General features: G+C 44.4%; 1 protein-coding gene across 1 annotated transcript in view; it reads left to right on the top strand.

The window, feature by feature from the left end:
- Positions 1-1,309: 1,309 nt before the first annotated feature.
- Positions 1,310-27,011, top strand: part of PLA2G4E (phospholipase A2 group IVE) — a 66,241-nt gene continuing 40,539 nt past the window's right edge. The window contains exon 1 of the mRNA XM_027572022.1: positions 1,310-1,492. Coding sequence (XP_027427823.1) covers positions 1,310-1,492 — 183 coding nt within the window. The remainder of the gene's footprint in view (positions 1,493-27,011) is intronic.

Raw genomic sequence — 27,011 nt, 5'->3', positions numbered from 1 at the left:
TTGTAGGAAGACAGACATATAGGGGGAAGGATTGGAAGGGAAGGGCTAATTAGTAAAGTTTGTTATGAGAATTCCTCTGGTGCTTCTCTGGGCTGATGAGGGTCAGGTATTGTCTCCGCTGATTAACTTCTGTCCTTCCTGGAGGACAGGGGAGGAGGGACACCTTTGCAAATGTTTGTCCTGCTTTTAGGCAAATGGGGGGAGGGCAGAGAGCTTTAAGAAAAGCTCTGCTTCTTCTCAGTTACCTTCAGCTTAAAAGAATCCCTCTGCCAAGGGACATATCTGGGGTGGGAGAGGTGAACGCAGATTGTGCTACTGTTCAGCACAAACAGAAAAACGACTGCACATGACTCTGGTCCGTGGGACTGTGGGTCTGGCTGCCGCTGGGCTTCTGATACGGCGGCTGCTTAGGTCAGAGGCAGTCCCCACTGGAAACCACAGCCTCAGGAACGAGAGACTAGAAACCGGGGAGCTCACGGGATGTTCCCAACTAAAGAGGATGCCAGATCACTCAGGGCCGATGCACAGACTAAAAGATGCACATTTGAATGGACATTTTCAAACCCTCGTCAACAGGACATACCGAGTGTGTGGGTTTTGTTTTTAGTTTAGGGTTTTGTTTTGTTTTTTACCACGTAGCTATGCGTTCTCTCTCAGCTGCCAGACACAGCATCTATTATACCAAAGAAAGAGCTCAAATGAGAGACAGAGTGAATTATTAAATTCTCTTCTGGCCTGTGGCCCCCCCTGTCAGCCCTGAACACCAGGCCAGGTATTTATTTTCAGGGATCAATGGAGAGATGTGGGGGAGTCAGCTAAGAGACACAGAGTGGTTTCACCTCCCTCGGGGGCCTGGACAGCCTTGGCCACCTCACCTCCGGCCCTGCTTCCTCCTGCCCTCCCCACTAACATATTGGGTTTCACAATGTTAAAAATAGCTGCTGAGCTGTGAGGAGAGATGTCAGAGTCTGGATCCAGCTCAGAAAGGCAGCTCTCTCTTGACCAAAAGCCGTCCTAGGTGAGCATAATCCTAGCTCCCTGCTTGCTTTTCACATAGCACCAAAATAGTTCCAGATTGTTTGAAATAGTCACAGAGATGTGGGACTCCTTTAGTTAAGCCCTGACATCTTTCACCTCCTTAATAATTCATCAGGCTTATTTATCTTCCCGAGGAATCCAATGGCATCGTTCCACATTTTCGCAAAACTCCCTTGAAATTTCCCAAGGATATCCAAACGCCTCACAGTGAAGGACCAGCCCCAGCTCCGCACAGCCTGCCCTGAGCCCCAAAGAGGGGGACGCGGCCGGAATGACTCTCCAGAGCTCGGAGGCCTGTCCTGGCCTGGGAACTGATGTGTTCATTCCCCAGAGCCTACAAGAGACTGAAGAAGACAGCAGATCAGAAAGAAATGTCAGTGAGTTTGAGCATCCACAGGACCCGGAAACTCCCAATCTCCCACCTCTGCTTCCCATAGCCCTTTGGGGCTCTCAGGTATGTCTGCATTCCCGGGGAGGGGGGCTCCTACCCCGTAAATTTTACCCCCACTTTGCTGACCCTGAATGAGATCACCTGCAGTGCTGTAGAGTTAAGTGGCTGTGTTTTGGTTCATCCCTTTCTTTCCCAGAGGAATCCCTTCACCTGCATCACCTGTCTTTACCTGCCTCCTTGACTCCGTGACACCTGTTACTGAGTGCATTCTAAGTGCCCAACACTCTGCTGCTGAGGGATGAGCATTTCTGTTTGTTGAGAAGACCGAGGCTCAGAGGGGCTCAGGTCCCCCAGCTAGTGCATAGGAGACCTGAGATGGAAGACATTTCTTTTTTTTTTATTTTATTATGTTATGTTAATCACCATACATTACATCATTACTTTTTGATGTAGTGTTCCATGATTCACTGTTTGTGTATAACACCCAGTGCTCTGTTCGGTACATGCCCTCCTTAATACCCATCACCAGGCTAACCCATCCCCCCACCCCCTCCCCTCTAGAACCCTCAGTTTGTTTCTCAGAGTCCATAGTCTCTCATGGTTCGTCTCCCCCTCTGATTTCCCCCCCTTCATTTTTCCCTTCCTACTATTTTCTTTCTTTTTTTTAACATATAATGTATTATTTGTTTCAGAGGTACAGATCTGTGATTCATCAGTCTTACACAATTCACAGCGCTCACTGTAGCACATACCCTCCCCAGTGTCTATCACCCAGCCCCCCCATCCCTCCCACCCCCCACCACTCCAGCGACCCTCCGTTTGTTTCCTGAGATTAAGAATTCCTCATATCAGTGAGGTCATATGATACTTGTCTTTCTCTGACTTATTTCGCTCAGCATAATACCCTCTAGTTCCATCCACATCGTTGCAAATGGCAAGATTTGGGGTTTTTTGATGGCTGCATAATATTCCATCGTGTATATGTATATATATATATATATATATATATATATACACACCACATCTTCTTTATCCATTCATCTGTCGATGGACATCTAGGCTCTTTCCATAGTTTGGCTATTGTGGACATTGCTGCTATAAACATCGGGGTGCACATACCCCTTCAGATCACTACATTTGTATCTTTGGGGCAAATAACCAGGAGTGCAACTGCTGGGTCGTAGGGTAGCTCTATTTTCAACTTTTTGAGAAACCTCTATACCGTTTTCCAGAGTGGCTGCACCAGCTTGCATTCCCACCAACAGTGTAGGAGGGTTCCCCTTTCTCCACATCCCCGCCAACATCTGTCGTTTCCTGACTTGTTAATTTTCGCCATTCTGACTGGTGTGAGGTGGTATCTCATTGAGGTTTTGATTTGGATTTCCCTGATGCTGAGCGATGTTGAGCACTTTTTCATGTGTCTGTTGGCCATTTGGATGTCTTCTTTGCAGAAACGTCTGTTCATGTCTTCTGCCCATTTCTTGATTGGATTATTTGTTCTTTGGTGTTGAGTTTGATAAGTTCTTTATAGATTTTAGCCCTTTTTCTGATATGTCATTTGCAAATATCTTCTCCCATTCTGTCAGTTTTGGTTTTGTTGACTGTTTCTTTTGCTGTGCAGAAGCTTTTTATCTTGGTAAAGTCCCAATAGTTCATTTTTGCCCTGCTTCCCTTGCCTTTGGCGATGTTTCTAGGAAGAAGATGCTGTGGCTGAGGTCAAAGAGGTTGCTGCCTGTGTTCTCAAGGATTTTGATGGATTCCTGTCTCACATTTAGGTCTTTCATCCATTTGAGTCTATTTTTGTGTGTGGTGTAAGGAGATGGTCCAGTTTCATTCTTTTGCATATGGCTGTCCAATTTTCCCAATACCATTTGTTGAAGAGACTCTCTTTTTTCCAGTGGACATTCTTTCCTGCTTTGTTGAAGATTAGTTGACCATAGAGTTGAGGGTCCATTTCTGGGTTCTCTATTCTGTTCCATTGATCTATGTGTCTGTTTTTGTGCCAGTACTATACTGTCTTGATGATGACAGCTTTGTAATAGAGCTTGAGGTCCAGAATTGTGGTGCCACCAGCTTTGCTTTTCTTTTTCAACATTCCTCTGGCTATTCAGGGTCTTTTCTGGTTTCATACAAATTTTAGGATTATTTTTTCCATTTCTTTGAAAAAAGTGGATGGTATTTTGATAAGGATTGCATTAAATGTGTAGATTGGGATGTGGGGATGGGTTAGCCTAGTGATGGGTATTAAAGAGGGCACGTTCTGCGTGGAGCACTGGGTGTTATGCACAAACAATGAATCATGGAACACTACATCAAAATTAATGATGTAATGTATGGTGATTAACATAACAATAAAAATTAAAATATATATATGACAAGAGAATTTACCAAAAAAATAATAAATAAATAAATGTGTAGATTGCTCTAGTTAGCATTGACATCTTCACAATATTTGTTCTTCCAATCCATGAGCATAGAACATTTTTCCATTTCTTTGTGTCTTCCTCAATTTCTTTCATGAGTATTTTATAGTTTTCTGAGTACAGATTCTTTGCCTCTTTGGTTAGATTTATTCCTAGGTATCTTTTGGTTTTTGGTGCAATTCTAAATGGGATTGACTCCTTAATTTCTCTTTCTTCTGTCTTGTTGTTTGTGTATAGAAATGCAACTGATTTCTGTGCATTGATTTTATATTCTGCCACTTTACTGAATTCCTGTATGCATTCTAGCAGTTTTGGGGTGGAGTCTTTTGGGTTTTCCACATAAAGTATCATATCATCTGCAAAGAGTGAGAGTTTGACTTCTTTTTTGCCAATTCAGTTGCTTTTTATTTCTTTTTGTTGTCTGATTACTGTGGCTAGGGCTTCTAGTACTATGTTGAATAGCAGTGGTGATAGTGGACATCTGTGCCGTATTCCTGACCTTAGGGGGAAAGCTTTCAGTTTTTCCCCACTGAGAATGATATTCGCTATGAGTTTTTCATAGATGGCTTTTATGATATTGAGGTATGTAGCCTCTATCCCTATACTCTGAAGAGTTTTGATCAAGAAAGGATGCTGTACTTTGTAAAATGCTTTTTCTGCATCTATTGAGAGGATCATATGGTTCTTGTTCTTTTATTAACGTATTGGATCACATTGATTGATTTGTGGATGTTGAACCAAACTTGCAGCCCGGGAATAAATCCCGCTTGGTCGTGGTGAATAATCCTTTTAATGTACTATTGGATCCTATTGGCTAGGATTTTGGTGAGAATTTTTGCATCCGTGTTCATCAGGGCTATTGGTCTGTAATTCTCCTTTTTGATGGGGTCTTTGTCTGATTTTGGGATCAAGGTAATGCTGGCCTCATAAAATGAGTTTGGAAGTTTTCCTTCCATTTCTATTTTTTGGAACAGTTTCAGGAGAATAGGTATTAATTAATTCTTCTTTAAATGTTTGGTAGAATTCCCCTGGGAAGCCATCTGGCCCTGGGCTCTTGTTTGTTGGAAGATTTTTGATGACTGCTTCAATTTCCTTAGTGGTTATAGGTCTGTTCAGGTTTTCTATTTCTTCCTGGTTCAGTCTTGGTAGTTGATACACCTCTAGGAGTGCATCCATTTCTTCCAGATTACCTAATTTGCTGGCATATAGTTACTCATAATATTTTCTTATAATTGTTTGCATTTCTTTGGTGTTGGTTGTGATCTCTCCTCTTTCATTCATGATTTTATTTATTTGGGTCATTTCTCTTTTCTTTTTGATAAGTCTGGGCAGGGGTTTATCAATCTTATTAATTCTTTCAAAGAACCAGCTCCTAGTTTTGTTGATCTGTTCTACTGTTCTTTTGGTTTTTATTTCATTGATTTCTGCTCTGATCTTTATTATTTCTCTTCTCCTGCTGAGTTTATGCTTTATTTGCTGTTCTTTTTCCAGCTCCTTTAGGTGTAGAGTTAGGTTGTGTATTTGAAAACTTTCTTGTCTCTTGAGAAAGGCTTGTATTGCTATATACTTTCCTCTTAGGACCGCCTTTGCTGCATCCCAAAGATTTTGAACACTTGTGTTTTCATTTTCATTTGTTTCCATTAATTTTTTAAATTCTTCTTTAATATCCTCGTTGACCCATTCATTCTTTAGTAGGATGCTCTTTAGTCTCTATGTATTTGAGTCCTTTCCGACTTTCCTCTTGTGATTGAGTTCTAGTTTCAAAGCACTGTGGTCTGAAAACATGCAGGGAATGATCCCAGTCTTTTGGTACGGGTTGAGACCCGATTTGTGACCTAGGATGTGATCTATTCTGGAGAATGTTCCATGGGCACTAGAGAAGAATGTGTATTCTATTGTTTGGGGATGGAATGTTCTGAATATATCTGTGAAGTCCATTTGGTCCCGTGTGTCATTTAAAGTCTTTATTTCCTTGTTGATCTTTTGCTTAGATGATCTGTCCATTTCAGTGAGGGGTGTGTTAAAGTCCCCTACTAGGGTGCCTGGGTGGCTCAGTTGGTTAAGCAACTGCCTTCAGGTCAGGTCATGATCCTGGAGTCCTGGGATTGAATCCCGCATCGGGCTCCCTGCTCAGTGGGGAGTCTGCTTCTCCCTCTGACCTTCTTCCCTTTCATGCTCTCTCTCTACCATTCTCTCTCTCTCTCAATAAATAAAAATCTTTAAAAAAAAGAAAATATCCTCTTTAAAAAATAAATAAATAAATAAAAATAAAGTCCCCTACTATTATTGTATTGTTGTAGATGTATTTCTTTGATTTTCTTATTAATTGGCTTATATAATTGGCTGCTTCCATGTTAGGGGCATAGATATTTACAATTGTTAGATCTTCTTGTTGGATAGACCCTTTAAGTATGATATAGTGTCCTTCCTCATCTCTTATTACAGTCTTTGGTTTAAAATCTAATTTGTCTGATATAAGGATTGCCACCCCAGCTTTCTTTTGGTGTCCATTAGCATGGTAAATGATTCACCATCCCCTCAATTTCAATATGGAGGTGTCTTTGTGTCTAAAATGAGTCTCTTGCAGGCAGCATATCAATGGGTCTTGTTTTTTCTATCCAATCTGATACGCTCTGTCTTTTGAATGGGGCATTTAGCCCGTTTACGTTCAGGGTAACTATTGAAAGATATGAATTTAGTGCCATTGTATTGCCTGTAAGGTGACTGTTACTGTATATTGTCTCTGTTCCTTTCTGGTTTATGTTACTTTAAGGCTCTCTCTTTGCTTAGAGGACCCCTTTCAATATTTCTTGTAGGGCTGGTTTCGTGTTTGCAAATTCTTTTAGTTTTTGTTTGTCCTGGAAGCTTTTTATCTCTCCTTCTATTTTCTTTTTCTTTCTTTCTTTTTTTTTTTTTTCTCCTTCTATTTTCAATGACAGCCTAGCTGGAAATAGTATTCTTGGCTGCATATTTTTCTCATTTAGTGCTCTAAATATATCATGCCAGTCCTTTCTGGCCTGCCAGGTCTCTATGGATAGGTCTTTTGCCAATCTAACATTTCTACCATTGTAGGTTACAGACCTCTTGTCCCGAGCTGCTTTCAGGATTTTCTCTTTGTCTCAGAGACTTGTAAGTTTTACTATTAGATGTCAGGATGTTGACCTATTTTTATCGATTTTGGGGGGAGTTCTCTGTGCGTCCTGGATTTTGATGCCTTTTTCCTTCCCCAAATTAGGTAAGTTCTCTGCTATAATTTGCTCCAGTATACCTTCTGCCCCTCTCTCTCTTTCTTCTTCTTCTGGGATCCCAATTATTCTAATATTGTTTAGTCTTATGGTATCACTTATCTCCCGAATTCTGCCCTCTTGATCCAGTAGTTGTTTATCTCTCTTTTTCTTAGCTTCTTTCTTCTCCATCATTTGGTCTTCTATATCACTAATTCTCTCTTCTGCCTCATTTATCCTAGCAGTTAGAGACTCCATTTTTTTTATAGCACCTCATTAATAGCCTTTTTGATTTCGACTTGGTTAGATTTTAGTTCTTTTATTTCTCCAGAGAGGGTTTCTCTAGTATCCTCCATGCTTTTTTCAAGCCCAGCTAGTATCTTTATAATCGTCATTCTGAACTCTAGTTCTGACATCTTACTAATGTCTGTAGTGATTAGGTCCCTGGCAGTCGGTACTGCCTCTTGTTCTTTTTTTTGAGTTGTTTTTCTGTCTTGTCATTTTGTCCAGAGGAGAATAGATGAATGAGAGAACAAAATGCTAACAGGATAACAACGACCCCAGAAAAATATACACTAAACAAATCAGAAGCGATCTGAAACTGGGGGGAAAGAAAGAAAAAAGAAAAAAAAAGAATATGATCAAATATGATCAGGCTGGTGAATTAGTTCAGTGCCACACACTAGATTTTGGGCGTATTTTGGTCTGTTAGAAGAAACTGCATCCCAAAATTTCAAAGAAAGAAAAACTTATATATGCACAAAAATAAAGGTAAATATGATGAAGAGATAGAATATGACTGTAAAGATGAAAATTATAAAAGATTTTATAAAAGGAATTAATAAGTAAGATAAGTTGGTTGAAAAATGAAAGAAGAGAAATTAAAAAAAAAAAAAGGAAGAGACTGTGATCAGGCAGGAGACTAGAACAAAGGCATACAGTAGAGAGTTAGGGTATATTTTGGTCTGTTAGAAGAAACTGTATCCCAAAATTTTAAAGAGAGAACAACTTATATATATACCAAAAATAGGGTTAACTACCATGAAGGGATAGAATATGACTCTAAAAATGAAAAATAAAAAAGATTTTTTAAAAAGGGATTGATAAGATGTTGGTTGAAAAAGGGAAAAAGAAAAATTAAAAAAAGAGAAAAAGTAAAAAAAGAAAATTATAAAAATTATCTTTGAGAGACTAAAGCATCATGGGAAAAAAGCCATGGATTCTATGTGCAGTATTCCCCTAGTGCTGGAGTTCTGCTGTTCTCATTGATCGGTAAACTTGGTCTTGGCTGGCTGTTCGTGCCGATCTTCTGGGGGAGGGGCCTGGTGCCGTGGTTCCCAAATGTCTTTGCCGGAGGCAGAAGTGCCCCGCCCTTGTCAGTCAGGGCTAAGCAAGCTGTTCGGGTTTGCTCTCGGGAGCTTTTGTTCCCTGCAAGCTTTCCCTACAGCTCTGGAGGACGACATTGAAATGGCGACTTCCCAATCTCCGCCCCAGAGGAGCCAAGAACTCGGGGCCCGCTCCTCAGTGCGCCCCCAGAGAAAAGCAGTCAGTCACTCCCTTCTCCCCGGTCTCCGGCCGCACTCCGTGCTCACCTGGCCTGTGACCGAGCATTTCTATCTCTGGCACCCGACCCCGTGTGGAGTCTCCAAACCCAGCAGATCCCTGCTGGTGCACTCCCGCGCCGCTCCTCCCGGGGGAGGAAGGGGAGTCTCCCCGGATCTGCCGCTTGTTGGGTCCCTGCTGGAGGAGCAGTGGCCCGATTGTCACCGATCACAGTTTATGGCAACCCCGAGCTGAGAGCCCGCGCCTCGGCTCCGTCTCTGCAGCCGGCTTCCCCGCTCCGATACCTGGGAGCTCTGCTGCACTCAGGCACCCCCGGTCTTTCTGTGACCCCGAGGGTCCTGAGAGCACATTGTCCCGTGAGGGTTCCACCCCCCGCTTAGCCACTGGAGCGACGTCCCTCCGCGGATCCGGCTTCTAAAAGGTCCGATTTTGTGCTCCGAGGCTCTATCACTTGCCAGAAGTGGCCGACAGAGGCCCCCTCCCCCGCCGTCTATCCTCCCGAATATCGCCTCGTATTCACTTCTCCGCACGTCCGACTTTGGAAGACATTTGTATTACTACGGTACTAGGAGAGCGGACACAGATGTAGCAGGGTGCGTGACACATAGCAGACGCTCAAACCGTGCAATAGCAAAGACAGGGCGGGGTCGTAAATGTTGGGGGGAATGTGCTGAATCGGCCTTCCTCAGGAGCCCCACCTATTGATCAGTGAAGAGAAAAGCTTGAATAGATAAATGCCATTGGTAATTTAGTGGGCTACAAAAATTGAACAGTGTCTTTAGGTAGTTATCAGTGGATCCAGATCTGCCCACCAGCTTCTACTGTGGGTGTGCGTGTGAGGTTGGAGGTGCCCAGCAGTTGGAGAGGAGGCAGTGTTCTTGTGTCCCTCTGGCAGCTATGGTCTCGGCAGAGGCTCCAGGCTGAGCTCTGCAGGGGAAAGCCTCTTCCTTCTGTGGGCCTAGGCCTCGCTCATAGAGAGCACTGGCCATGGTGGTCCCTTGGCCTCCTATGGACCCCTCTGTCCCTGCCTCACCCTCTGTCTGGCCCCAGGGTTGGTGGGTTGATCCTGGGCCTTGACCATAGGGTCCCCTTGCCTGGCCCCAGTAGGCTCCACTTCATAGTTGTGGTGGTCAACCAGCATCCACCACACAAGGCAAAGAGGGCTACTTGGGGGGATGACCGATCCTCCCAAGGACACCACTCTACCTCTTGACCAGACTGACTGCCCCATAGAATCACTAGGACCCCTGCCATTGACTCCTGTCAGAGTCGAAAGTGAAGAGTGGTCACGGGTCCCGCCCCGGTGCTTCCCTCAACCTCCCTGCCCCACACCCTTCCCACCCTTCCTGTAATCCCCCAGTCCTCAGTGAGCAGGCTTTCTTCCCCTTTTCCTGACTCTATCTCCTTTCCAGAAGTCTCTGTGGTCCAATAGGCGACTCCTGCTCCTAATATGCTGCCGTGGGTGGAGATCCGGTCAGCTCTGGCCCTGACAGAGAGGTAATAAAAATTACCCTGGTATCAGAAACCTCCTGATTCACACTGAGAGGCGGCTGGCCATTAAAAGATAATGGTTCAATATCTGTGGGAGTGTTGTCCTCCCTGGTGTGGTGGAGCTTGGGCTGTGAAGTCACACTAGGGTTCGATACCTTTTTCTGTCCTTTGCCAGCCCTGTGACCTTAGACTAGTCTCTTAACCTCTTAAGACTTGAGTTTCTTCACCTAAGGAGAAAAAAATGATGAGGAGTAAATAGCATGCTTAGCAGACCCTTGGAACGGATGAGGTTGGAGCAATGTTGACCATTAGTGACTGTATGATTCTTTCTTCCCTTTTGCCCTCGTCATGCCCATGCCCGACGTGGTTCAGCAATGAGGCCACATGATTGAGAAAGAGGCAACCACACAAAGGCATTGTATTTAATCTTAATATTTTCATTTTTTTATATATATAAAATCATTTCAAAAAATGTTTGGAAACACAAAGGAAAAATCCATCATAATCCCTGAATACAATAATTGTCCCTTTTAGTCTTTTTTCTTCTTAGATACTGTTGATAGAGTGGTGCTTATAATATTTATACCAGACCTATGTCCAGGGTTTTTTTTTTTTTTCTTAACCTAAAATTATAGTCATAAATATTTTCTAGGTTGATACTTAAGTTTCACAACTGTCACTTCAATGGCTGAATCCTATTCCATTGTGTGCCGGTACTATAATTTATTAAGATTTATGGTGAAATGCTAGAGTTTTTATAGGTGCTTTATTTTTGCAAACTTGTGTGGAATTTCTCAGAAACTGGTCAGTTGGTCATTCCCTAAGACCTTCTGAAATATTTGAACAAGATATGAAGAAACAGAGTTCTGTAAGAGGGGGTTTAATGTTAGGGAGTGCATGTATTGGCGGGGGCACATATTTTGGGGGAGAATGTGTGTGTATTTGGTGACAGAGAAGTCCTTGATTACTTATACGGCAAATTTAGTGGGACCCACAAGGACCCACCAATCTTCAAATAGCTCCTCTTCTGCCCTACATTTTGGTCCTGGAAGGGTTTCCCTCCAGGACCACCATGTGGATTTTGTCTTTGTTTTTCTAGAGCCTCCTTAGAGGCCAGCATCACTGGGTAGCATATTGTCATCCAGCAATACTTCAGCAAACATCAGTTTATCAGACTAGTTGTAAATCAGTTTTCAGAGTCACCATATCCTGCTCTGCATTCTTAGGTAACTCTTCCTGTGGCTTGCTAACATATCTCTCATCTCAAGAAGACCAGGAATCACATCCAAAGTATTTATTCATTCGTTGAACAAATATTTATTGAGCTCCCACTGTGTTCCTAGTGTTGTTCTAGGAGGGAGATAGAGCCCTGAGCAGGTCAGACAAGATCCAGCTCTCTTCAAACTTACATTCTAATGGGGGAGACAGACAATAAGCAAATGGGTAACCATTTCTGTGTCACAGGTAACAGAACAAAATATGTGATCATGAGGGACCAGCAGCAGGGAGGGGACATCAATAGGATTGTAACATTTAAACCCAGACCTGAACCATGAGAAGACTGATGGGAAAATGTTCCAAAGAGGGAGCAAATTCTAAGTGCAAAGGCCCTGAGGCAGGTACAAGGTTGATCTGTTCTGGAAACAGAAAACCAGTGTGTGGGGGGAGAAGAGAGCAGGGAAAGAGAGGAAGAAGTCGGTGGTAGAAGCCGAGGTCAGAGCCTTATGCTGGCCCCGATACCACAGAGGCAGCTTTCGTGTTGTTCTGAAGCAGTGGGGTGCCACCGGAGGATTTTCATCGGAGGGGCGGCTTTATCTGATTTGTGTTTCACACAGATGGCTTTGGCTGGTCTGTGGAGAACGGGCTGCCTGGCAGACGAGAGGGGAAATAGCGAGGCAAGTGAGGAGGCATCTGCTGTAGTCCAGGAGGACTTTGGGGTGGTCACGGTAGACAGTAGAAGTGGACAGATTCTGGATTTTTCTGGAGGTGGGACTTACAGGACTTACTGTTGCTTGGATGTGGAATGAGGAATCAGTGATGCCTCCTAGGTTTTGCCTTAAGAAGTGGAGGGGGGTACCCGTACTCGGCTGGGGAGCACCAAGGTAGAAATGGGTCCAGGGTAGAGCGGACTGGAGGTGTCTGTCTTGGACATTTTAAATGTAAGATGCCGGATATACACCCAAGTAGAGATGTCAGGTGGGCAGTTGAAACTACAAGTCTGGGACTCAGGAGCTAGGGTAGGGAGATAATCTGTTTGAATATATAAAGCAGAGTATAGATGGTTTTTAAGGCCAGAGAGCTGGATGGGATCTCCAAACGATGGGGTGAAGAGATGGAAGAGAAGAGGCATATGTCTATGCCCTCCTGCTCCCTACCTTCTGGATGCCTGGCGGAAGCAGGGGAGCCACCAGAGGAGACTGAGAAAGAAGAGCCCATGAGGCTGGAAGACACCAAGGAGGAGGTGGTGTCCTGGGAGCCCAGAGACTTGCTCTATAAATGCCCCATACTATTATCGGAGCAGGTTGTCAGTAAAAAGCACAGGCTTTGTGCCACTTACTCATGTCCCGTCTGGCACAGACCTGGAACATTGAGAGACGGGCCACTGGCTGGCTGGCTGGCTAGCTGGCAAGAGCCACATGGCTCCCACTATCTCTGACATCAAGGCTGATACCTCCAGCAGGCTGCAGAGCCCTGGCAAAATCAGGCCCCACCCTCGCCCCTTCCCTACTCCCGTCACACGCCCTGTGGCCCGGTAGGGCTCGCTCGCTCGGTGCCGCCCACCTGGCATGAGGCAAGCTCTTTCCCACCTCTTCTGGATTCTGCTGTTTCCCCTCCTGGACAGCCCTTCTCTCCTCCTGCTGCTTTTCCTTCCAGGCCTACTCGAGGCTCAGTTCCCCAGCCTCTCCCCGCCTGCCTCCCACGTTGCTGTTTGGTAGCTCTCCCTTCAGGACCAGCCCTATGGTTACACATTTCCCTGCCAGGTGGCGGAAGCCCACTGGACACCCCTTCCCCTCCCTTCATATCTAACCCATCTTCCTCCTGCGTAGGGTCCGGCCCAACATCCCTCTCAAATCCCACCACTTCTCTCCATTTCTGCCCCTTGCCCTGGCCCAATTCACCATTTCCCAGTCTTGTCCCCTCCACTCCGCCCACGGTAGCCAGTGACCATGTTCACATCACTTCTCCACTTAATATCCGTCGATGGCATCCAGTCTCTTAAGATAAAATACCAAATCCTTGCCAAATCTTCAGGACCTCATGTGATTCAGCCAACTGCCCACCTTCCCAGGCATTTCTCACTTCGTCACTCCCTACTTAGAATGCTCCAGACACACACCTTCAGCTCCTAAATGCACCAGCTTTTACCACCACTCGGCATGCTGTGCCTGCAGCCCATGTGGGGCTAACTCTGATCTTTCTTCAGGTTTAGCTTAAAGGCTGCTTCCTCCAAGAGCTCATCCCTGACTCTTCCCCCAGGCAAAATCCGGTACCCTCCGCCAGAGTCTTTAATAACACCCTGTGCTTTTCCTTGATCAGACTTACCAGAATTTATTATTATAAATTGCTTTTCACTTATTTGTTCATTGCCTAGCAACTGTACTTCACCGCTCCACAAGAGCAGGTGCCACATCGGACTTGACCCTCAGAACCTACAGTATGGCATAGCGTCTAGCACTAACAGGTGCTCAAAGGTCATTGCCATCAATGAGCAAAGCTTCCCTTGACTTCTCTTGCTCAAACTGACTCTTAGCTTCTTTGCCTTTAGTTAGTTCTTCCCAATCTATTTGTCTCATAGCAGAAGCATTAAAAATAGCAATAGCTACAATATAGTAAGGTTTACTATATGCCGGACTCTGCATGCCTGTCGTGTGTGTGTGTGTGTGTGTGTCTTCACAATAATCCTGTGAAATAGATACTATTAACCCCATTTTACAGATTAGGAGAATGAGTCTCAGAGAAAGTCATCTCCTAATGCTATGCAGCTAGTAAGTGTCACAGGCAAGATATGAATTCAGGCCTCTCGGACTCCAAAACTCTTATTCTTTCCTCTACATTTGTCTGTGTGGGTGTTGTCTCCAGCTAGTCTGTGAAATTTTGTTGTTGTTGTAAGTGTTTTGTTAGTGGCCTCTTTGGTTTGTGGTGGTTGCTGTTTTTTTGTTTTGGTTTGGTTTGGGTTGGGTTTTTTTTTTGTTTTGTTTTGTTTTCGGTATCTTCCACCTCTACGCTGCACATCCCCATAAGTACCTGTCATTTATGTGCCGTCTTATGATGACTGCGTCAGCAGGCAGGTGAGAGCCATGCAGGACAAAGTTTTCCAGATGTCTGTCGGAGCTGCCCTGGGAGGCGAGGGCCGGGGCTGGGTCTAAGAAAGGTGGGGCAGATGGCCATCTACAGAACCTGACTTATGGGGACCTAAAGACCCACCGTCTCCTAACTCTCCCATACCAGGCCAGACTGGCCTTGTCCCAGCCTCTCCTCCCTGCCCAGTGAAATTCCCATCCCGGGAGTTGCTTACATGTTAGGCGACAAGGGCTGACCTGACCTTCGGAAGGCCTCTCCCTCAGACGTTTCAAGCTGCTGAAGGGGTTAGTGACCTGTCCCCTGGATCAAGGGCGTGGCTGGATAGTGAGTAACACAATCTCAAAGCTGAAGCAGATCATCTAGGTTCTAGAGCCATCTCCTGCACAATAGAGGAATCTCTTCTGTGCTCCCAGGCAGGTACCCCTTGCATAATTCCAGCAATGGAAATTTCATACCTCCCATGTGACCAAGTTCTTTCTTACACTGAGGTCATGTTTACCCACCCACAAAGGCCCATTTCCACCACCAGGTGTGACACATCAGTCTAATCCTTTTCTGTACTTGACAGCCCTTTACGTACCCTGAGTTAGTTTCCATGTTTGGCAGTTGGCAGGACCCTGCTGTCCTGGGCTCTGCTTTGTGCTCCGGTCAAGTTTTCAGTGATCCTTGGCTTTGCTCCCTGCCTCATCCCCTCATGGTTGTTCCAGCTGCGGGAAAAGAGGAGGATCCAGATGGTGAGCAGTAGGCCAGCTGCTTGGTGGGAGGAGGAGAGGGCCTCTGAGCACTTAAGGAAAAATTCATCCCTGACCTTGTCCTTGCTCAATGCTTCCTGGGCTACTCTCGGAGAATAGGCCCAAGAGAATACACCTGCGTACTTTTTACAATTAACATATGTAAATATCCGGTATGGTGACAGCGTGGAATAAGCTTGAAATCCAGTAGTTTTCCTTCCCTTGTCTCTTTATTATTCAACATATAAGTTATTTAACACACAATCACTTTATTTATTTAACATATAGTAATCCTACTTTTTTAAAAACTTGGTTTTCTGTGAAGAACATGTAAGATATGTTCAGGATAGGTACTAGAAAATTTTTAAAGTTTAATAAAGAAAATAAACATTCGCAATAATCTCATCATCCAGAGATAACTTCTTGAACCCTCAAAAGATTTCCTTTTAGGGGCGCCTGGGTGGCTCAGTTGGTCGAGCGACTGCCTTCAGCTCAGGTCATGATCCCGGAGTACTGGGATCGAGTCCCACATCAGGCTCCCTGCTCAGCAGGGAGTCTGCTTCTCCCTCTGACCCTACCCCCTCTTGTGCTCTCTCTCTCTCTCACTCTCTCTCTCAAATGAATAAAATTAAAAAAAAAAAAAGAGATTTCCTTTCAGTTCCTTTTTTAGGCACATAGATACATAGAAATCAGTTTTATTTATATATACATGCAATATTGAGCTCATATTGCAAAACTTTTCTACCTATCAGCAAATAGTAATCGTTTTCCTTTGCCATTAGAAAAAAAAGATTTTGAAAAATGGCGACAATTATCATCACATCATCTAAGTGTGATCATATCCGCCAATTTCTCTGAGATGCTGTATTACCTCAAAGCCTAGAAAACATGTCTTTAATATCCAAACTACAATGATCCCTCTCTCCTCTTTGCCAAGTTGGCAGACATTTCAGTTATTTCCCCAAGATTTCTCTCCAAGCAACTCAGAGAATTCCCAAGCTGTTGTTCTTGTCCATGAGCTGGTTCCCCTATCACTTTTCTGCTAACTCTAGACTTCTCTACAGAAGTATCTCTGCTGATTTGCCCAGGCGAAGGAATGCACCTGCCTGGTCAAGATTAATGAGGAGAATTCCCCCAGAAAAGTTACCAGGTTATCAACTATCACTTGGTAATAAGGCTCTCTCAACCCCCCCCCACAGGGAATCAGTCCCCCCCCCACAGATAGACCCATGGCAGCAAGGTGAACAAAGAAGTTTCAACATTATTCCTGTGCCTTAGATGTCAGTAAGCTAGGCCCTAATACTGAGTCCCAGACACCAGTCCAACCTTCTCTCATTTCTATGGGCATTTCCTCCCTGGGACTCCCAATGTCCTTCCCTGCCATCTGACCTCAATGGGTCTCTTGAGGTCTCTTCAGTTCATCATAGACATGTCAATAATTTGCAGGTCAATGGGTAGGGGTCAGGGTCCCAACCTCCTTTTTCCACCAGGGGGCTTCTCTGCTCCTACATAAATTTATGGACGCAACTGGATTCCTAAGAGAGAGTGCTACCCAGCTCCACCCAGCAACGCCCAAGGCCCAAAAGCCATGGCTATATTAAGAAGGGAAAGACTGCTACCGCTGTTCATCAATGTCTTCTAAGGCATAGTCCTTGTTAAGTTAACAACAACATGTTAAGCTAACAACCAACTGCCTCATGGACAAGGACAACATCCTGGGAATTCTCTGAGTTGCTTGGAGAGAAATCTTGGGGAAATACTGAAATCTCTACCAATTTGGCGGAGAGGAGAGAGGGATCGTTGTAGTTTGGATATTAATGACATGTTTTCTAGGCTTTGAGGTAATACAGAATCAAAAATTGGCAGATATGATCACACTTAGATGATGTGATGATAATTGTTGCCATTTTTTAAAATCTTTTTTTTCCTAATGGCAAAGGAAAACGATTACTATTTGCTGATAGGTAGAACAGTTTTACAATATGAGCTCAATACTGAATGTTAAGCTAACAACCAACAACAAAAATGAAAGGCAGTTACAGGAATAATGCTACATCGAATATCTCTGAGGATTTGTACAAGAGTTTCTGTACAATCAATTCCCAGAAATAGAATTGTTGGATATAAGTTCATGCAAGTTTTAAATATTAATAAAGATTCCAAATTGCCCTCTAAAAAGTTTGTGCCAATTTACATTTTCTCAACAAATTCTCGTAGGGTCTTCCCCACACCCTGACCAACACGAAGCCTTATCAACTTATCATCCTTGCCAATCTCATAGATGAAAAATGGCATCACTTTTTTGTTTTAATTTACATTCTTATTATTCGTGATAATCTCTTATAGGCTTACTGCATATTCCAATGATCCCGACTTTGTAGAACATTAGAATCACCAGGGAAACTTTTAAAAATCCCAGTGTCCAGGTCACATGTCACATCAAGTCCATCAGAATATCTGGGAGCCAGGCATCAATATTTGTTTAATGATCTCCAGGTTAATTCTAACATTTATCAAAGTTGGGGAGATGCTGAAATGGAGGAGCATGGGCATAACCATCAGTGTGACTGTACTTTTTGTCAATTTTTCTATTGATTTGTTTGCTCTTTAGTATTTATTTGAAAGAGCTTTCTGTTTACTGGGAAAATTAGCCCTTCATCATAACTTTGACGAATATTTTTACGAATTAAACTTTTAGTATTGTCTGTGGTTGTTTTGATACAGAGAAATTTAATAGGTCTATAGTCAGAATTATTGATTTGTTTCCTTCATTGCATCTCAGTTTTGGACCTCATTTCCTCACTAATGGTGATAAGACAATAACTAATTAGGTTGTATTTAGTTTTGGAATTTATTTTAATGTGAAGAGTGAGGTCTGGATCCAGCTTATTCTTTCTCCATATGGCAAAATCGTTATTTTTTTCAGAAAGTAGTTAATTTTCCAATATAATATTAGCGTGCCTGGGTGGTTCAGTTGGTTAGGTGTTTGCCTTTGGCTCAGGTGTTATCCCAGGGTCCGGGGATTGAGCCTGGGGTGGGGCGGGGTGGGCGGGGTGGGCGGGGGGGGGGTCCCCTCCTCAGCAGGGAGCCTGCTTCTCCCTCTCCCTCTGCCCCTCCCCCTGCTCGTGCTCTCTCTCTCAAATAAATAAAATCTTTAAAAAACTTTTTTCCAATATAATTTTTAAAAATCCATCTTTCCCCTATTAATTTGTAATGCTATCATCTTCACACGTAACTTTCTTATTTCCCCTCAAGTTCACTTACTATATTTTCTTTGCTATTGTGTATGGGATCTCATTTTCTCGGGTGGTTATGATTTTTATGGGAAAATTTATGATTTTTGTTTATTTTTTTAATTAGCCATCCTTATTATGCCCTAAATTCAAATAGATACATGCATACATTCTCTTTATAGTTCTCTAGTGACTGCATAGAATTTAATCATAGGAATGTGCCACAATTTATATATTGATATTATCTACCAATATTGAACATTTGGATGATTTTCAACTCTTAACCATCAAAAATTTAGATGCAATTAACGTTTTTAAGCATGTAGCATTTTTTCTCTCAGTGTGAGTTTCCAAGAGTAGAACTACTTGGGCATGAATAGTTTTATAGCTTCTGATAATTCCTGCTGTATGCTATTAAATATTGATGGTCATTGGTTTGACTATGGTAAAGAAGGACTGAGGCAGGGGAATTGATAAAAAAAAAAAAAAAAGTCCCAAGAATATGGGTGGGAGAAAGTAAAAGATCTTGAAAAGTTACCCAAGATTACTAATAATCAGGGATATACACATTAAAACCACAATGAGATACCGTTTCATACCCATTGGATTAGCATAACTCAGAAAGTCAGCCAATACTCCTGGGTATACCCCAGTGGGAACCCTCTTCCATGGTGATGGGAGTAGAAATCAGTAAAAATACTTTGGAGAACAATTTGGCAATATCCAGTAAAGTTGGTGGTAATATACCTTATAACCCAACAATTTCTACTTCCAGGGGGATGTATACTAAAGAAACATGACAGGGCGCCTGGGTGGCTCAGTTGGTTAAGCGACTGCCTTCGGCTCAAGTCATGATCCTGGAGTCCCGGGATCGAGTCCCGCATCGGGCTCCCTGCTCAGCACGGAGTCTGTTTCTCCCTCTGACCCTCTTCCCTCTCGTGCTCTCTATCTCTCATTCTCTCTCTCAAATAAATAAATAAAATCTTAAAAAAAAATGGCATGTACAGGAAATATACTAAAGAAACAGGACATGTACAGGAAATATGCTAAAGAAACAGGACATGTACAGGAAAGCTCACAGTAGGGTTAGCGCTTCTACACACTTCATTGAATCTAAGCTACATCATTCTCTAAGGGAAAACATTGCCAATTATAGTATAACATATCATTGGTTTTAATAAGTATCTCTTAATTCAGAGATTTTTAAATGTGAAAAAATGCATGCCTTAGACTTGATAAAATATAGTAATAATAAAAACTTAGACACAACTTCAATGTCTATCACACAAAAATGTGCAGTAAATTGTGGTATACTTTACAGCTATGAAAATGAATGAGTCAGATCTATACTTATCAACATAAGCAAGTTCTATAAACATAATGTCTAGTGGGGAAAAAAACCAAGTTGACTGTAGAATACATATCCTTTATGTGATACCACTTATATAAAGTTTACAACATGCAAAGTGATACAAAATGGAATACAGACATATTTAGAAAAAGAATAAAGAAACGCCTCAGAATGATGGCTAGAAATCCAGGATTGTGGCTACTCCCAGGAGAGAGGGGAAATGACCATGTGAGGGGCACACAGGGGACTTAACTCTGTTAACTTAACTCTGTTAATTTTTTACTCTGGGTAATGGATTTATGGATGTTCACTTTGTTACTCTCTATACATTTTGTATGTCATAAAATTGCTTAATACTTTTTAAAAATTTTTTATTGTTATGTTAATCACCATATATTACATCATTAGTTTTTGATGTAGTGTTCCATGATTCATTGTTTGTGCATAACACCCAGTGCTCCATGCAGAACGTGCCCTCCTTAATACCCATCACCAGGCTAACCCATCCCCCCACCCCCCTCCCCTCTAGAACCCTCAGTTTGTTTTTCAGAGTCCATCATCTCTCATGGTTCGTCTCCCACTCCGACTTACTCCCCTTCATTCTTCCCCTCCTGCTATCTTCTTCTTTTTCTTTTTTCTTAACATATGTTGCATTATTTGTTTCAGAAGTACAGATCTGTGATTCAACAGTCTTGCACAATTCACAGTGCTCACCGTAGCACATACCCTACCCAATGTCTATCACCCAGCCACCCCATCCCTCCCACCCCCACCACTCCAGCAACCCTCAGTTTGTTTCCTGAGATTAAGAATTCCTCGTATCAGTGAGGTCATATGATACATGTCTTTCTCTGATTGACTTATTTCACTCAGCATAACACCCTCCAGTTCCATCCACGTCGTTGCAAATGGCAAGATCTCATTCCTTTTGATGGCTGCATAATATTCCATTGTATATATATACCACATCTTCTTTATCCATTCATCTGTCGATGGACATCTTGGCTCTTTCCACAGTTTGGCTATTGTGGACATTGCTGCTATAAACATTGGGGTGCACGTACCCCTTGCTTAATACTTTTTTAAAAGGAGAAATTCAAATTAGAAACTAAGCCGGGGAAGGTGTGCTTTGCTGGGAGGCTGATTCATGTGGGCACGAAAGCCATTTCTCCCTCCCTCCTCCCATCCTCTCCCAGCTGGATGTCCTTGGGTTAAAAGGTCATCCTGAAGGTCAAGTGTTGAGCTCCTTTGTGAATTCTTATCCCAACTTGCTTAGGATATGATTTCCATTTCCTGGGGTCTTTCTGCTCTCTGTTTCTTCCTATGCATTATCTCCGGGCCTGCCCCATCCTGCCTGCCTTTCCCTTCCGTCAACTCAGCCTTACTCACTGGGGAAGGATGGCTGCCTCTTTCCACTCCCAGCCGGAACAAGGAAGAATCATAATTCCCATGATTAAATTCTATGCAGTCACTAGAGAGCTCTTGCCCCCGCTCTAGGCAGGGACAGTAACCAATGCTCTCTCTCCATTCCAGTTTACCTGGTATTGAAATGGAATGATGAAGGCAATGGTTGGTCCTCCTATGACTAGGAAAGGCTTTGCCTGTACAGGGATGTCACAAAGGCAAAAGGTATGTGTGTGGGAGGTAGAAGTATTATAGGGTTGACTTCCAGAGTCAAGGACCAACAAGAGATCTCAGCAAATCCTTGAAACAAGAGGAGGGATGGGAGCAGATGAGAGAAAGCACTTGAAAGAGTTCTTCCCCATTATCCCCAAAAGAGACCCCTGAAGAGAAAAGCACAGACATGTACCTCCTACTCTAATGTGTCCTGGAGGAGATATGGTTTCCCTAATCTAAAGACATAAAGGACTCAGTTCAGGAGACAGAGGATACAACCCCGGGTAGTCCTCCCCTCCCTTCTCCCTGATGGAGAGCCCCAAGTAGAGTCCTGCCACAGAGGTGGTGGCCAGGTGTATTAGTCAGAACCCCTTCAGTCATAAGTGGCAGAGTAACAGAAGCTGGATTCAAGTAAGTACAAGGTCTGTTGGGTCAGAGGATGTCTTTATTGTCTCATGTAATTGGTAAGTCCAAGGAATGTGTGGGCTTCAGGCATAGCTGGATCTAGTGGTCCAGACCACATCCTCAAAACTTTCTCTTTTTCTCCGTATCTCTCAACTTTGCTTTTTTTCTATGTCAGCTTAGTTTCTTATGCTAAGCCCTTCTATGGGGTGATGTCTCAAAGCTTACATCTTCCTTAGAGTTCATAATCTGCAGAAAAGAATAATATCTTTTTCTCCCTCCCACTAATCTTCCTCTTCCCCCATATAATCCTAAAAAAGAAGAAGCAGGAAAAGATCTAATTGTTCCTGAACCAATCTCTGAATCTAAGGGGATGGGAATGCTGACTAGCCAGGCTGGCCAGGGCCCCACCTCTGAGGAAAGAGGAAGATTCCCCACGATTGTCAACTCCATAAAATCCCAAATGTGCTTGTATCAGAAGAAGGGGAAAGGAATTCTGGGGGTCATTATGTCCACATACCAGGATCCCACACACAGACTCAATTGCCTCTTAACCTCAGAATTGGCTTGAATACGTGAAATTGTTCCATATAGATTTTGTTTAAATACTGCAAAATAAAACCAGAATACAGTCAAATTATTTTATCTCAAATAATTATAAATCTAGGAGTAATTATAAATATTCATAAATACAAAGAATTACAAATTGCAGGTGTGGCACACCAGGTTTGTCTCTGCTTTAAAAAGTCTTATCAAGGGGCCCCCTGGGTGGTACAATCGGTTGATCTTCCAACTCTTGGTTTCAGTTCAGGTCGTGATCTCAGGATCATGGGCTCCAGCCCCACATTGAGCCCTGTGTCAGGCTTGGAGCTCAGCAAGGAGTCTGCAGAACTTTCTCTCTCCCTCTCCCTCTGTCCCTCCCCACTCTCTCGCTCTCTCTCTCTCTCTCTCTCAAGGGAGTAAATAAATCTTTAAAAAAATTTTTTTTCAAGAAAAGTTAGAAATAATGTAGCCAATCATCCTGGTTTGCCCAGGATTCTCGTTTTAGCACTGAAAGTCCCTCGTCCCAGGAAACCCCTCATTCCTTGGTCAACCGGGTCATTTGGTCACCCTAATTGAGCCTTTAGTTATTGTTTGTAGCAAACGGGAGCTAAGGGCTCCAAGCCAGGTACAACAGAGGCCTGGTCTGCACTATTGGAGCCCAGAGTCCTTCCCTCTGAGGATTTGCATCACCAGAAAGAGGACTGGCACCCCCTACTCCCACCCACCACACCCCTACAAAGGCATGTGCACAGAGGGAAGAGGGAGGTGTCACCTGCACTCGGCAGGAGATGGCTACAAGGCTGCCAACTCCCACACACTCAGGACATGAGGCCTGAGCCCAGCCCCCTCCAGGGCCCACTCTGGACAGAGCTGGAGGACCCAGCTAGCAGCAGGAGGCGGCTCTCCCAGAGGGCTGGAGGCAGGTGGGGAGAGGGCTCCCACCCCTCTGCTCCTCACAGACCCAAGGGCCCCTTCTGCCTGCTGTGCTTGGGTCACCCCCATCTTCAGCCTCGCCCAGGCACAGCCTGGATTATAACAACCCAACTGCAGAGTCGGCCCCAAGGGCGGCCCCACCCACCCCACCGCCAGGAATGCCCTTTGGCCCAGTGCAGCTTCCCGGCAGCTCCCCTCTGCTCTCCAGGCCTGGGCCCTGAAGCCCACCAGCCACCAACCAGCCAGCACTTGTAAGGAGGCTGGGCGGGGGTAGAGGACGGCAAGCAGCCAGGGGTGAGCCGGCCTCCCAGAAGTCACTGCTGTGTCAGTCACCTGCGCCACTCACCACTTCCTCCGTGCAAATTCTTTAACTCAAACCCTGGTCACGACACCAACATCAACCAAGTACCACGAAAAAAAATCCTCAGGGTATTTTGCCTGAACCAGTTACAAGGCTTACACAAACCCTGAGTCTGGCAGAGCAAGCAGGGCTGAGGCTTGTGGGGACAGGTGGAAATGGGCCTTTAGGGTCACGTTCTAGGACCCCCAGGGGCTGATGACACGAATCCAGTTCGGCACAACAGGACTTCATTCTCCAGATGCCAGACTCTGCTCCTGGGATTCGGGACTCACCGTGTCCAGCCTCCCATTGTACAGAAGAGGAAAGTGAGGCCCAGAGAGAGGGAGCCATTTGTTTTGTGTCATACTGCGGAGCTCGAACTGCAGCCCACAACTCCCAGCTTTCGGCCCAGGGCTCTGCCCAGCACACCACAGTGCTTTCCTGAACACGAATGGACACTGATCTTGAAATCAATAAGGAGCCAAGGCATGCCCCAATTCTGCTGGGCCCTGTCAAAGCCAGGACTTGGATATGAAGGCATCTCCTGCTCATAGACCGTCGCAGGCCAGTACTGCCTGGTCTTCATCTCTGCCCTGAGACGTGAAAGCGGCTCTCAGGAAGTGACTGCAGAACCGTGGCTCAGGGGCTGGAACCGTACGGAACCAGTGGGGAATTATGTTCCTCTGCTACAGCTGGTCTAGAACCAAATTCAGGTAAAAGACAGAGCACCATGGGCACCTGGGTGGCTCAGTCGATTAAGCGTCCAACTCTTGATTTCAGCTCAGGTTATAATCTCTGAGTCGTGAGATCGAGCCCTGCTTTGGGCTCTGTGTTCAGCAGGGAGTCTGCTTGAGATTCTCTCTTTCCCTCTCCCTCTGCCTCGCCCCCCTGCCAAAATAAATAAAATCCTTAAAAAAATAAAAAAGAGCACCAGTGAATGGGATAGACTAGATCCATCGGATACAGTTCTTTTTTTTTTTTTTTAAAGATTTTATTTATTTATTTGAGAGAGACAATGAGATAGAGAGAGAGCATGAGAGGGGAGAGGGTCAGAGGGAGAAGCAGACTCCCCGCCGAGCAGGGAGCCCGACGCGGGACCCGATCCCGGGACTCCAGGATCATGACCTGAGCCGAAAGCAGTCGCTAAACCAACTGAGCCACCCAGGCGCCCATTGGATACAGTTCTTAAAACAATGGCACCAGTACAAACTTAGCCCTGACACATTACCCCAGGGCTGAGCTTGCTAGAAGACTCCCCCCGGTCCTCTCCCTGTCTGGGGTCCCCCCAGGTTCCCTGACTGAGAAGCTGATGTCAAGAGACTTGGAAGAGTTTGGGGGATGCTTGGTCAGCCAGCTTCAGACCAAGAAAAGTGAGGGCCGCTTGTCACCCTCTGTGGGAGAAGCCAGGGGCTCCCTCCACATCTGTCCTATATGGGTTCTGTGGGATGGGAAGGCCAAAGGGAAGGGTGAGGGGAGGGGAAGAGAAGACAAAAGAGCGAGAGTGGAGAAGGGCTGAGGATGGGAGGCTCTGTTCCGGGGCCTGGGATTGTCCCATGAGCCCCTAGCTCTGGATCACTTTGAAAAACTCATTCAGTCGTAGCCATTCTGCTCATAGGTATTTTCCCAGGAGAAATGAAAACATATATTTACACAAAAACCTGTGTGCAAGTGTTTACCGCATCTTTATTCGTAAGTGATAAAAATTGGAAACAGCTTTGTCCTTCAACCAATGAATGGACAAACGAATTGTAAATACTTTTACAATGGAATACTACACAGCAATGAAAAAGAACAAACGCAATACAGCTACACGGGTAGATCTCAAAAACCTGACATTACACAAAAGAAGTCAGTCACAAAAGACTGAGCACTATGACCCATTTATGTGCAACTCCAGGAAAGACACCTCTAATCTGCAGTGACAGCGAGCAGATCCGTGGCACCCTGGGGCCAGGGGAAAGGCCAAGGACTGACCGCAAAGGGCTATGAGGCAGCGTTTGGAAAGGATGCAAATGATGTACATCTTGATTGTGGTCGTGATTACACAGCTGTGTATGTTTGTCAAAACTCATCGAATGGGTGTGTTTTATTGTACTAAGTTATACCTCTAAAAGCTGATTTTTAAAGTAAAAAAATAAGTCAATTCACCAAATGGTCACTTTACCAAAAGCACAACCATCCTACTAGGCCATCCGCAAGGGCCGCATCATGCGGCATCCCCTGAGCTGGGGTCTCAGCCTCCCCAAGCCCAGCTGCACGGTTCCGGCCATCGGCCCGCACGGCCCCACCCTCTCCCACAGGCCCACAGCCCTGCTAACTCCGGGAGCCTTGCAGAGTTTCCATGAATCTGCCCTGGCCTCTTTTGTCTGCCCTCCAGTGAGCAAAGAGCACCGCTGAGAGGCCACACCTCCCAGGCATCAGCGGGAAGCAGGACAGACGTGCTCTGGGCTCAGCGGTCTCCAGAGTCTCTAACTAGGAAGCCCTTGCTACTGGATGGTGGACGTGGGCTCACGTCGTATCTGTTATTTATGAAAACTGAGGCCTAGAGAAATTCTGAAGCCATGTTTCTTGTTTTTTTTTAAGATTTTATTTATTTATTTGACAGAGAGAGAGAGAAAGCACAAGCAGGGGGAGCGGTAGGCAGAGGGAGAAGCAGGCTCCCTGCTGAGCAGGGAGCCCGATGCAGAGCTCGATCCCAGAACCCTGCGATCATGCCCAGAGCCGAAGGCAGACGCTTAACAACTGAGCCACCCAAGCACCCCTGATGTGATATTTTTATACATTGTGAAACGATTGGCATGATAAGTCTAGTTACCATCTGTCACCATACACAGTTATTATAATATTATTGATGATTCCCTAAGCTGTATGTTACAGCCCCGTGGCTTGTTTATTTTTATAACTGGAAGTTTGTACCTCTTAACCCCTTTACCTAGTTCATGCACACCCCCTAAACCCTCTCCTCTAGGAACCAACAGCTTGTTTCCTGTATTTATGAGTCTGGTTCTATTTTCTTTGTTTTGTGTTTTAGATTCCACATATAAGTGAAATCATGTGGTATTTGTCTTTCTCTGACTTATTTCACTTAGCACAATGCCCTCTAGATCCATCCATGTTGTTGCAGATGAAAAGATCGCATTCCTTTTATGGCTGAGTAATATTCCATTATATATATAATATTATATATGTATATATATGGCACCTCTTCTTTATCCATTCATCTATGGATGGACACAGAGTTTGATTCCATATCTTGACTATTGTCAGTAATGCTGCCATGATCACAGGGGTGCACATATCCCTTCTGATTGGTGTTTTCATTTTCTTTAGATAAATACTCAGTAGTGGTATTACCGGATCATACGGTAATTTTATTTTTAATTTGTTGAGGAACCTCCATACTGTTTTCCACAGTGGCCGCACCAGTTT

Source organism: Zalophus californianus, chromosome 6, assembly GCF_009762305.2.
Source record: "Zalophus californianus isolate mZalCal1 chromosome 6, mZalCal1.pri.v2, whole genome shotgun sequence".
NCBI classification, from domain to species: Eukaryota; Metazoa; Chordata; class Mammalia; order Carnivora; family Otariidae; genus Zalophus; species Zalophus californianus.
Note: the sequence above shows the minus strand (reverse complement) of the source record. Positions and strands in the feature narration are given on the sequence as shown.